Source organism: Sinocyclocheilus grahami, unplaced genomic scaffold (genome assembly GCF_001515645.1).
Source record: "Sinocyclocheilus grahami isolate Dianchi unplaced genomic scaffold, SAMN03320097.WGS_v1.1 scaffold57.1, whole genome shotgun sequence".
In the NCBI taxonomy this organism is placed as follows: domain Eukaryota; kingdom Metazoa; phylum Chordata; class Actinopteri; order Cypriniformes; family Cyprinidae; genus Sinocyclocheilus; species Sinocyclocheilus grahami.
Window position 1 is genome coordinate 2,175,424 of NW_015505236.1, and position 13,060 is coordinate 2,188,483.

Here is a 13,060-nt window from a genome sequence, read left to right on the forward strand (position 1 = left end):
TATATATATATATATATATATATATATATATATTGAAAAAATGAAGAAGATACTTGCAATAATGTGTTCAAAATATTGACCACAGAAAAAAACAACATCATATGATGCTGGCCACATGGCAATGTGGTAAACCATTTTTGGTTGTTCAGTTAGTGACATAGCTGACAGAATTTTTACAGACATAAGAAAAATATTATAAATTAAATAAGTATTTTCTTAATTTCTTAAATTACATTTAAACTCAGCTTTAAAAAATGAAGTATTTATATTGAAATAATGTTAATTGGGGTATTTTCCCAGTTATCTCAGTGGCAAAAAGTGTCCAGATTTACCTGAATTTACCCCTAAATTTAATATGATTTATTTGTTTGTTTGTTTGTTTATTTAATATTTTGAACTTAACAGCCACTTATTTAAACAAACACTGCAAAACCTGTAAAAAAGGAAGAGGCAACTTAAAGAAAATTAAATAATGCACAAATGATTTGTGTGAACCAACAATATGATTTTCCTTAAATATGATATTTCTGTGGAAAATTGTTATAGAAAAATTATAATTATCATCAATGGACATGAAATGTAACCTAAACCGTGTAATCATTCTGTAGGCCTATTGGTTTTGAAAACCAAATGCTTGCTTGATAGACTGCCATGGTCTGAAAATCCTTTGAGTATTTTATTTTATTTGTATTTTTAGTGAGTATTGGGTAGCCTAGTAGTAAAGAGACAGTTCACAAGTGTCGCAAGACTCTCAAAATAGGTACATGCCTATGACAGGACTATGACATTATATAATCTAATACTATAATATATTTAATATATAATACAATTTCATGTGAGCCTACCTGATTTTAAAAATCCCTTTAATGTGCTTTTAATTTCATTCTGCGTAAAACGTTCTGAATCATGGGGTAAATACTGCGTGACAGGACTAATAGAGAAACGGAACTGTGGATGAAATTTACCCGATCGAATCCAACTGTAACACACAGGCGACTGACAAGAGCAGGAAGTACATCTTTTCCATTGATCTCAGCTCTGTTTTCCCCATGAGATAACAAATCAAGCTCTTTGTTTCTGTTGTCATGCTGTAACAGGTAAGCACCAATTGGTTGAACGCTCTTTGTGATAGTTGTCGCTTTTGAAACACTGCGTGATACAGTCAGATGAATGCTGTAGCTAACCAGCTAGCTTGTAAGTAATAGGCTAATTTGGCTGACCACCGTCACTGTTTTCATGGAAAGTGAAATTATTTTGGTTCTTTTTTTTGTTTGTTTGCCTCAGTTATCAAATTCACGTTTCTAGCTATATAGGTCATGTTCATAATTATGTATCTTTTTGTCTTGTTCACTAGTCAACTAACAACTAACTGCTTTCCATCAGCAGTTTATATGAAAGTAGAAAAGAAGGCAGTTTAGTTACAGTTTATTCGATTTTCTCATATTCTTTAACTAAACAATTCAATTACATAATTTTAACAAATATATTAAATTTAACTGGTGTCCATAAAGTCTCAAATAAAGTATTGCCATGAACATTGTAGCTTTTACAGTTTGTACATATAATCTAAAATTAGTTACATTTACATTTAGACATTTAGCAGACGCTTTTATCCAAAGCAACTTACAAATGAGGACAATAAAAGCAGTCAAAACTAACAAAATAGTAACAATATATAAGTGCAAATGACTAGTCTCAGTTAGCCTAACGCAGTACACGTAGCAAGGTGTATATATACACACAAAGAAAAACAAGTAGATAGCATAGAAAAAATAGAAAGCTAGTGTTTAAAAAAAAAAGATAAATATAGATAAAGTAGAATTAAAATAGAAAAGAAAGTGCTAGAGTTAGAGGGTCAAATAAAGTTAAGTGATTTAGTAGTTAAAGTGATTTAGTAGGTAAGTTATATCTTCATTATCTAAAGTTGTCTGTTTATGTTTATTCTTGAAAGTTTTCACTGTGTCCTTTGACAACAATCCCAATAAAGTTTATTCTGTGTACAGTTCAAAGGCATGCACGCCAAACTCAATGAAAAAAGAGGGAACCGTAGACACAGACCACACTAATGCTGATGATCAGGTATTTTCATCAAATACCTGGGGTCTAAATGTGAATTATTTTTAAATCAGACATGATGTGTTAATTGTCTGCTTTTTATTCCCAAATTTATATCATCATCTCATAAGCCCAAGAATGGCATCTGGAATGCAAGAGAAACAGTACACGCCATCTTTGCTCAGTTTTTTCATCTATAACCCAAAGTTTGGACCACGTGAGGGCGAGGTAAATCCTGTTTATTTAAACAATAATTGTTTTGTTACTGTATGTTAATCATATGTTTATAGAGCTGTTATTTTACTTTGTAGGAGGAAAAGAAAATCTTGTTTTACCATCCCATTGAAATAGAGAAGAACGAAAAGATTCGCAATGTTGGACTCTGTGAGGCCATCGTTCAGTTCACCAGGTTAGCATTTTACTAATGATGGGATAAAAAGTGGTAAATAACAAACATAGAGAGACTGCCTGTCTCTGCCTGTCTCAAATGAGAGATTTTCCTATTTACAGAACCTTCTGTCCAACAAAACCAGCCAAATCCCTCCACACTCAAAAGAACCGTCAGTTTTTCCATGAGCCGGAGGAGAGCTACTGGATGGTGATGGTACGTCTATGCATCAGTGATGTTTTGTAGAGATTTAGTTTCAATCCAAATGTTAAACAAAAGAAGACAGAATAAAATCAAACTAGCCTGACACAGTGATGCTGAAGTATGTATTAAGCACCTTTGACTTCCTCTCCTCTCTCAAGGTTGTACGGAATCCAATGGTTGAAAAACCCAACAAAGATGGTAAACCACCCACTGTAGAATACCAAGAGGAAGAGATTATTGTAAGTAATGTATGGAATGATAGTTAAAATATTTAAAGCATTTTTTTTCTTTTTTTTCACACCCTGTTTAAGCTCAGTAAGATACTTTTATTCAGCAAGGATCTATAAAATGGATTCTGGTGCAAATAAATGCTGATGTTTTGTGTCTATTCATTGATAATAATAAGACATGTTTCCTGAACACCATATCAGCATGTGAAAATGATTTATAAAGAATCGTGTGACACTAAAGTCTGGAGTAATGGCTGCTGATAATTCTGCTCAGCCGTCAGAGTCATCACAATGTCAAATATAAATGACTTTTTTTTTTTTATATTATAAATATAAAAAAAAAAAATATATATATATATTAAAAATGATTCAAAAAAAGGAAATTGTATATATTTTAAAAATCCTGTTTTAATATATTATTAATCAAATAAAGGCAGAGTATAAGAGACTTATTTCAAAAGCATTTAAAAAAATCTCACCAACCCCAAACTTTTGATTGGTTGATTGTAGACTGCGTTGTTCTTCTCTTTGTGTTCTAGGATTCAGTTTATGGGTCTGTATTACAACAGTGCTACAGCATGTATAAGGTAAACACTGGTTATATTTATCTGTTTTCTCATTTCTAATTTTCTAATATTAATATTATTATTTACTCATTCATTTTTACAAACAGCTGATGCTGCTAACAGGTTTTTTTGTCATTGTTGTTGATCTTTAGCTCTTCAACGGCACGTTCAGCAGGGCATTTGAGGCTGGTGGAGTGGAACTGCTTACCCAGAAGCTTGAAAAGTTCTTTTACAGGGTAAATAAAGTATTAATTAAGAGAACTCGATCCTTTAATCAGATAAAAGGTAGACTGTGTATACCTTTGGTCTGTTTGGTACATGCATATGCATGTTTTAAAAGGAACAACCATTCATTTTAGGCTTTGAATATTGCTTTTCTTTATTGTCCTTTTTAAGATGTCACTGATAATCTGACCACTTGAAATTAAAGTCCCACAATTAAGGAAAGAGATAAATTGCAGAGATATTTTGTAGAGAGATATGGGGGGTTCTTTATTTATGTTTTTATATTCCACATATATGTGTAAATGGTCAGTGTGCAACACATATATGACACAATCTTATTGGTCCGTGTTTGTCTTATTGGTTCTTCGGTTCAGATTTCCTTGCTGAGGGCATCATGCTTACTCGCCTGTCTGAATAATTCAGCTTAGGTCAAGGGAAACCCTTCGCGTCACCCCCTCCCTAACCCGAGCTGTGCCCTGAAGCTCTCAGTGAAAGTGCAGTTTGTGCCTTAGGTTAAATGTCACTGACTGCTGTACAAAGTCACACCGGGGCTGCATCTCAGCACGTCAAGTTGTCAGATTACATTACGTCAGCGTTATCAGGGACGCTTTGGTAATTTCATCCATGTTTGAGGGCATAGTGTTTTTTTTTTTTTTTTTTTCTGGACCGTTCTTGATAAGCAAAACGTCAGTCCTGATATTAATCTGTACTTATTTATACAGTATTCTTTTTTTTTTAATTTATCTGATAATTGAGATGAAATAAAATAAAGATCTGAAAAATAATTTTTTTCATGTTGTTGTATGCTTTGTCTTAGTACCTGCAGACACTTCATCTCCAGTCATGTGACCTGTTGGATGTCTTCGGGGGAATCAGCTTTTTCCCTCTTGACAAGATGACCTACCTGAAGATCCAGTCTTTTGTCAATAGAGTGGAAGAGAGCCTGAGTCTTGTCAAATACACAGCCTTTCTCTACAACGACCAGCTGATCTGGTGAATGTCAATCTATACACGCCTCTGAATTGTTTAAAGGGATATTTCACCCACAAATTCTGTCATTTTTAACTTACCCTCAGGGTATTACAAACCTATAAGACTTTATTTCGTTTTTGGGATGAGAAAGAAACTATTTAGCAGAATGTTCACGCTGCTCTTTTCCATACAATATAAGTGAATTTTGATGTGGGGCTGTCAAGCTCAAAAAAGGACAAAAAGAGCTATGTTTAATATTAATTTATGCTGATAATTAATGAAAGTGTATTCAGATCACACATTTGAGACTTCTTGTATGTTGATTATAGCTTTAAATTTAAAATATATTTTGTGTTGAATCTTAATTTTGAAGGATTTTTCACTAAAACTGCAAATGCATGATATGAATGAATGTTTACCTTAAATAACTGAGTGCCGTAGAGGACATGAAGTCTGCAGGGACTCACAGCCAAAGCTTCTTAATCACAAACTGTCTGGCACAGGGATCCAGATAGACTTTAAATATGACTTTTAATCCTCTTTGTTGAATTCACAACATGACTTTCATATCTTGTTTTCAAAAATTGCTTTCACAGAAGTGCCTGTGTGTATGCCTGTTGAATGTTGTTTGTCTGATTACTTGTTTAAATTAAAGTGTCGCATTGATAACATTTTCAGATACCACGTTTAGTAAGACACACGACATTTAAACAATTAACATTATTATTGAAACACTTTCTTGTATTTGACTGAGCAAGTTTGTATGTGCTTTAGTCTTATACTTTGTGCTGTATTGTGTAGGAGTGGTCTAGAGCAGGATGACATGCGCGTTCTGTACAAATACCTGACGACCTCACTGTTCCCGCGGCACACTGAACCTGAGGTGAGACTGAGCATTGTACTATTATATTGTAAATGCGTAAGCCCTAGATACATAATAGATAGAATTAGCAATTTGAATAATTTCCCTTTTTACCCTAGTCTAACACTGTTTATACAGTAGACACTAGGGGTACCTATCAATGTGTCAAATTGGCCCCATTAAAATCTTAATACAATAATTTTTTTTATATCAATTATTTTTTTCATTTTTTCATGCGTGTCCATTAATTGCTATACGTTTTGTTATACACTACCATTCAAAACTTAGAGTCAGTAACATTTGTAAAAATGTGAAAAAGCTAAATTGTTTTTTTGGAAAAAAAAGTTCCTTATGCACAGCAAGCCCGTATTTATTTAAAGAAATATACAGTAAAAGTTTTGTTTATATTATATTAATAAGAAATATTATTGAAATTTAAATGACATTTTATTTATGAAGTTTTCTATTTAAACATTTTAAAATATATTTTATTCCTGTGATCCCATGATCCTTCAGAAACAATTATAATATGCTGGTTTGTGCTCAAGAAACTTATTAGCAATGTTGAAAATAGTTTGCTTATTCAATGTTTTTGTGCAAACTGTGATACTACTTTATTTCTTTGATTCAATTCAAAAGCATTTATCAGCATTTATTTAAATTAAAGGCCTGGTTGCTACAGCAAAGCCAGCTTCTAATGTTTATAGTCTCTGGCCTACTAATACAATCTTTTGTGTATAATTGTACGTATACAGTTTCTGACAGTATGTGTGACTTGATTTAGCTATTTTAAGATGGTGTGTGCATTCTGTGCAAATTTGATTTTAATATCGGTGAATTTCAGTTAAATATATAGTAGGAGACAATCATTTTGTGTAATTGGTGTCATGCCATAACAATTCAGTGTGTGATTTTTGGAATGTGCTCCAAAGTCATGTGCCATCTACAGCTGTGTTTATGAATGATCTGTGTGCGTTTGTGTGTGCAAACATTCGGCAGCTTGCAGGAAGAGACTCTCCGCTCAGGCCAGAGGTGGCTGGGAATCTGTTGCACTACGGGAGGCAAGTATCCAAATATTTCCTGCTTTGAACTTGGGGCTGGAATAGCATGCTCTTGGCCTTCTGCCTGTCCTGCTTGGGCTCAGTGCTTCGGGGACACAAGCAGCCAAGCGCAGCGCTAAGACAACACAGATCAACCAACACTGCCAAATATCAGATTGCACAAGGGTAATTTAATTGCTTTAGTGGCAAAGAGAAAACGATAAGCCCAACAGACTTCACAATAACCCGTCTGGTTGTTCGATGAGTAGATGATGGCACAAAGGGGTTACGTTTGACTGATTCCAGTAAAATTTATAGATTATTCTCATGAGATCAATCAAGGAGAGACTGATGAATAATTGGCAGAGCTTCTTTGTTGGTATGTGTTCAGTGTGTAATGTGGGTAATGGGAGCATACTCTTCAGAGGGTCGGCTGTGACTCATGAGGCCACCCCATGGAGGTTAGCAGTGGAGTATAGCTGGTAGCAAGTTGTAAGGACTGAGAACTTGGCACTTATTCGGACGCATGGGAGATGATCGCAGATTATTCATCATGTGAAAGATAATTGTGGACTGTGGATTTTGTTGCCGCCTTATGAAGTGAACATTGTATTATGCATGAAAAGTCCAGAGTTGTACTAACATCTTATGTTATGGAAACAGATTTTTAACAGGACCAGCTAATCTTAAAGATCCAGATGCAAAATTCAGATTTCCCAGGATATTTGTGAACACAGAGGACAGTTACGAGGAGCTACATTTGATTGTTTACAAGGTGAGAGAAAGAGTCAATGTCAGTGTTATTCTTTATGCATTTTAATCTATAAGCTTAACATGATATAGAGTAATTACCTAACATTCGTGTTTTTAATTATTTAATATAAATAAAATGAATAAAGTATATTGTTAATAATAATTCTCATTTTTATTATTTAAAGGTGACCTATTATGCCCCTTTTTACAATATGTAATATAAGTCTCTTGTGTCCCCAGAATGTGTCTGTGAAGTTTCAGCTCAAAATACTCCACAGATCATTTATTATATAATTTTTAAAATGCCTATTTTGAGTGGAAACAGAAACAAGCTGTTTTTCGGGCCTGTGTCTTTAAATGCAAATGAGCTACTGCTCCCTGCCCTCTTTTCCAGAATAGAGCTGCCATTACAGCTCCTATCTGCTAAAAAAAATCTGTTTTGGTTCTGATTATCATGTTTATCACGCTGAAATCATGCGGTTTAAACTATAACCTGTCTGGTTGTTCGATGAGTGGATGATGGCACAAAGGGGTTAAGTTTGACTGATTCCAGTAAAATTTATAGATTATTCTCATGAGATCAATCAAGGAGAGACTGATGAATAATTGGCAGAGCTTCTTTGTTGGTATGTGTTCAGTGTGTAATGTGGGTAATGGGAGCATACTCTTCAGAGGGTCGGCTGTGACTCATGAGGCCACCCCATGGAGGTTAGCAGTGGAGTATAGCTGGTAGCAAGCTGTAAGGACTGAGAACTTGGCACTTATTCAGACGCATGGGAGATGATCGCAGATTATTCATCATGTGAAAGATAATTGTGGACTGTGGATTTTGTTGCCGCCTTATGAAGTCAGTGAACATTGTATTATGCATGAAAAGTCCAGAGTTGTACTAACATCTTATGTTATGTTATGTTATGTTATGGAAACAGATTTTTAACAGGACCAGCTAATCTTAAAGATCCAGATGCAAAATTCAGATTTCCCAGGATATTTGTGAACACAGAGGACAGTTACGAGGAGCTACATTTGATTGTTTACAAGGTGAGAGAAAGAGTCAATGTCAGTGTTATTCTTTATGCATTTTAATCTATAAGCTTAACATGATATAGAGTAATTACCTAACATTCGTGTTTTTAATTATTTAATATAAATAAAATGAATAAAGTATATTGTTAATAATAATTCTCATTTTTATGATTTAAAGGTGACCTATTATGCCCCTTTTTACAATATGTAATATAAGTCTCTGGTGTCCCCAGAATGTGTCTGTGAAGTTTCAGCTCAAAATACTCCACAGATCATTTATTATATAATTTTTAAAATGCCTATTTTGAGTGGAAACAGAAACAAGCTGTTTTTCGGGCCTGTGTCTTTAAATGCAAATGAGCTACTGCTCCCTGCCCTCTTTTCCAGAATAGAGCTGCCATTACAGCTCCTATCTGCTAAAAAAAATCTGTTTTGGTTCTGATTATCATGTTTATCGTGCTGAAATAATGCGTTTTAAACCACGAGTTTAAACTTCAGATATAAGGTTTTCTGAGCGCACACATCCGAAGCACATGCACATACATATGGGCAAATGGAAACTAACACTAATTCAAACAAGATACAACATTTGCTTATTTTAGTTGTATATACTTATAAGGTGATGTGTGTGATTTGAAGTTAAAATACTTAAATATAACAACAGTGGCTCCAAAGTTGTGGGTTTTCTGTGAGAATCTGTTGAACAATAAGTGTTCAGTTATGGTTAATAATTTTGATTCTAAACAAATAAAAGTTTATTTTTGATTGAAATAAAGCATATGTGCTAATTTCATATTTTACATAAATGTTATTCCTTATCCAGGCAATGAGTGCAGCTGTGTGCTTCATGGTAAATGGTAAGTGTCCGCATTTAAATGGGTCATATGATGTTGCTAAAAAGAACATTGTTTTGTGTATTTGGTGTAATGAAATGTTTATGCGGTTTAAGGTTAAAAAAACACATTATTTTCCACATACTGTACATTATTGTTTCTCCTCTATGCCACGCCTTTCTAAAACGCATCGATTTTTACAAAGCTCATCGGTCTGTGAAAAACCTCACGAGGTGTGCTGTGATTGGCCAGCTATCCAGTGCGTTGTCATCAGTGGCAAATTCTTCAAATATAAAAAAATATACTTACAGAGTCAGAACAGCCGGCATTGTAGTCTACTCTACCAGGATCAGGAAACAAATATAAAAAAATATACTTATAGAGTCAGAACAGCCGGCATTGTAGTCTACTCTACCAGGATCAGGAAACGTCCTCCATAAAATGTGCTGCACACAACTGAATATTTGGGTTGAAGTGTTCTGGAACAGTGTTGTAAATACAACTTAACCACTGATTTCTAGTCGTGTCCATTTTTGGAAGGCCAAACAAAGTAGTTTCGCTTTCACAACGAAACACAGCGTCACACACGGCGGCCTAGAGTGAATGGCGGCGGCCTAGAGTGAGCGGAGGCCGGTGGGCTTGAGAATGGCGTGGCCAGCGGATTCGACGAAGGAGCGTCCGGAGGGCTTGCGGCAACCACATGTGATGACCCTGGGCTGGACTCCGCTTCGTCCACGGTGAAAGCCGATCCGGCGATCCACAGCGCAAAGTTGTTGTATTTCCTCCGCAACCAGTACAGATCAGCTCTAGGCATGACGAAGCGGATATCGTCCTCTTTTGGAAGGCCAAACAAAGTAGTTTCACTTTCACTACGAATCATGGCGGCGGCAGCAACAATACTACAGCGAGAATAAAAGTTACGCCTTCTTTCTTTGCATGAACATTTGGGCGGCGTTATGCAAATCTTCCCACATTGTGACGTAGACATGTGGGGGCGTGTTAGAACGAGCCGTTTTAGGTAGGCGTGGTTGACTCTTAACTTTTATAAAGAATATCTCTTTGAATTTGAGACTTTAGTCTTTGCAACTTTACAGATCTTCTTTATGCACAAAGAGCTTGTAACACTCCAAAGAGAAAGGAAAAATTTTAATTGCATCATATGACCCCTTTAAGTAATTTTTTTCTTGTTTTGTTAACAGTTGATTTAGGAAGCATATTATCAGGAAATCAGTCAAATGTTAACTGTTCTTTCAAACCCTGCTTCCCTTTGTCCTGTAGCGGCAGTGGATTTGAATCGTGAGTTTTGTGAACAACTAGACAGCCTGGTTGGTCCCCAACTCACCATGTTGGCCTCTGACATATGTGAGCAGTACAACATCAACCGAAGGATATCAGGGTCAGTATTACTCCAGAGCTTCACTTCAACTGCTGAATGAAGAAAATCTAATATTTGCAGAAAAAACCTCTGTCAGGTCATTAAATAATATCAGAAAGGCATTGTAAGTGATTTTTCTGGCACTGAATTAGCCCTTGAGCCACACTCACTCAACTGTTTTAATGATATCTGTCAAGTAATTGGGACATTTTATTTGTGGTACTAAGAAATTGCTTACAGCACTTTTAAACCATTTATATTTATGTTGAGCTGTCACTGCAACTGTCAAATTAGTCCTGCTTCACTGCTCATAAATGCATCAATCTTAAATGACTGGGTCATCCTGTGACCCAGGTAATCATTCAGAAATATTGACAAGGCTTTCACTTGCCTGCATGCTGAATACAAATGTCCACTGTATCATCTCTCTTCGAGTAGCAGTTACCGGAGCTTATTCATTAATCATATCTGAACAGTGTGTCCTTATCTTACCTGAGCCCTATGTGGTGTGCAGTATTGTTTTGTGTGGTACAATCCCTCATATCAACTTACATGCCACTTATCACACTTTAAAGACACATAACTGCTTTTATTCTTCCGTGCATGTTACATTAGGAGGGAAAACTATACCTCATCTTCACTAATTCTCTCAAAATGTTGTTGTAGGCCAGAGAAGGAGCCTCAGTTTAAGTTCATCTATTTCAACCACATGAACTTGGCTGAGAAAAGCACCATCCACATGCGCAAGACGGCCAGTGTGTCCCTCACCTCTGTCCATCCGGACCTTATGAAAATCCTTGGAGACATCAACTGCGATTTTGCACGGTAAGCAATGCCACTGATCTACTGAAGAGGTGTATTTATGTTTGAATTACATTTTGTAATTGTATTTGGAATAAATGAATGTAAAGGACCAAAAATGAGCACCTTTTCCCAAATAAGGTTTATTTTATAGTGAAATATTAGTATGTATTGAGTATTTGCATGCATTATCCATCATTATATGCACATAATAAATTTCAGCCTAATTCACAAAACAATTTTTTTTCTTAAACTCATTGTATTCTACTTGAGTGACCACATGCCCAAGGTTACTAATTTCCTTAAAGCATGTCTAAACCAAATCCTTATAAGGGGTTTCTGTACAACAATCTCTAAAGACACACAGCAATAGCAGTAAAAACACAGCTTGAGCTATACCGCTCTTTTTTTTCTTTCTCTCTTTCTGTATATCTGTATGTGTTTTTGTTTGTATGGTTTTAAGATTAAATATCTATGTATAAAGTTGCATCTTAACATGTTCATAAAGCCACACGGTTAGTGAATGAGACTCAGTGTTTGTGCGTGTTTTGTAGGGTTGATGAGGACGAGGAAATCATTGTTAAAGCGATGACCGATTACTGGGTTGTTGGAAAGAAGTCTGATCAGAGGGAGCTGTACGTCATTTTGAACCAGAAGAATGCCAACCTCATTGAAGTGAATGGTATGTAAAAATTAACTGACTAACACTGAGGTGATATAATGGTGTGAAGTTATTAAAATCTACTAGTTAACTTTTGATCACAGTTGTTTAAAGTTAGCATTAAAAAACATTTCTGTTGACCTAAACTCTCACCAAGATCCTGTTTGTGTTACAGAGGAAGTGAAAAGGCTGTGTGCAACACAATTCAATAATATTTTTTTCTTGGACTGAAGAGATATGATGGGCATGGACTACTTCACTACACTAAAACTGTCAACTGTTCAGGTTTTACTGACAGCATCAGTGTAATGCAATAATTGCATTGTAAAAAAAGATTTTTCACATCATGCAATTTTTTAGATTTTTATTTAATCTATACAGAAATGTGGTTGTTTCCTTGTAATTAATGATCAAATCTGAATTTTACTGTAATTACCTCTTTTCATTTGTTTGTATGTACATATGTTTAATTATCCATCAGGTATCCTCTCTTTTGTGTTTCATTCCCATTGTTCAGATTTGTTTTATCACGTACAGAGACAATTGAGTTGACATTTAGGATATAAATCTGTCAAGCTATATTTTTCTCTTATTTTAAATGCTGTCATGTCATCAGTATCATGGTTTAACACATTATTTCACAATAAATTTCAGTTTTCATTAAATGTAGATTGCTGTTCTTGTTCAACTACACTTCACTCTTAAAATGATATGATCTTGAATAACATTGCTATCATGCTCCAGTTTTAATACGGATTTCAAGCCTCTGAGTGCCTCATGCTGGTCAAATTAAGACATGAGTTGTGTGAAATATATCTGATCCAGATTTTCCTTACATATTGAATTCATGTATTCCAGCCTTTATATAGCCTTTAAGGGGTAAAAAAAAGAAGACTTAATTCTGGTTTATAGTGATTTTCATACTAATAATTCACAGTTACAACCATTAATGTGAATGTTCCAGAATGAAAATGATTAACCTTACATGGCTTTGGGGAGAATAATATGCTAATTGCATTATACAAACCGTTTAAAAGCCATAAAATGATTATTTATACCCGCTGGACAT

The 13,060-nt window shown here is 35.0% G+C and overlaps 1 protein-coding gene across 1 annotated transcript; it reads left to right on the top strand.

The window, feature by feature from the left end:
- Nucleotides 1-956: 956 nt before the first annotated feature.
- Nucleotides 957-12,324, top strand: LOC107584127 (vacuolar fusion protein CCZ1 homolog). The gene is made up of 17 exons (XM_016270594.1): nucleotides 957-1,097; nucleotides 2,004-2,079; nucleotides 2,187-2,283; nucleotides 2,367-2,464; nucleotides 2,566-2,659; nucleotides 2,806-2,886; nucleotides 3,417-3,464; nucleotides 3,596-3,679; nucleotides 4,486-4,661; nucleotides 5,442-5,523; nucleotides 6,502-6,563; nucleotides 7,206-7,317; nucleotides 9,145-9,178; nucleotides 10,433-10,550; nucleotides 11,196-11,354; nucleotides 11,885-12,012; nucleotides 12,167-12,324. The coding sequence occupies exons 2-17, from the start codon at nucleotides 2,066-2,068 to the stop codon at nucleotides 12,220-12,222; spliced, it is 1,443 nt and encodes a 480-aa protein (XP_016126080.1). The 5' UTR covers nucleotides 957-1,097; nucleotides 2,004-2,065; the 3' UTR covers nucleotides 12,223-12,324.
- Nucleotides 12,325-13,060: the final 736 nt, after the last annotated feature.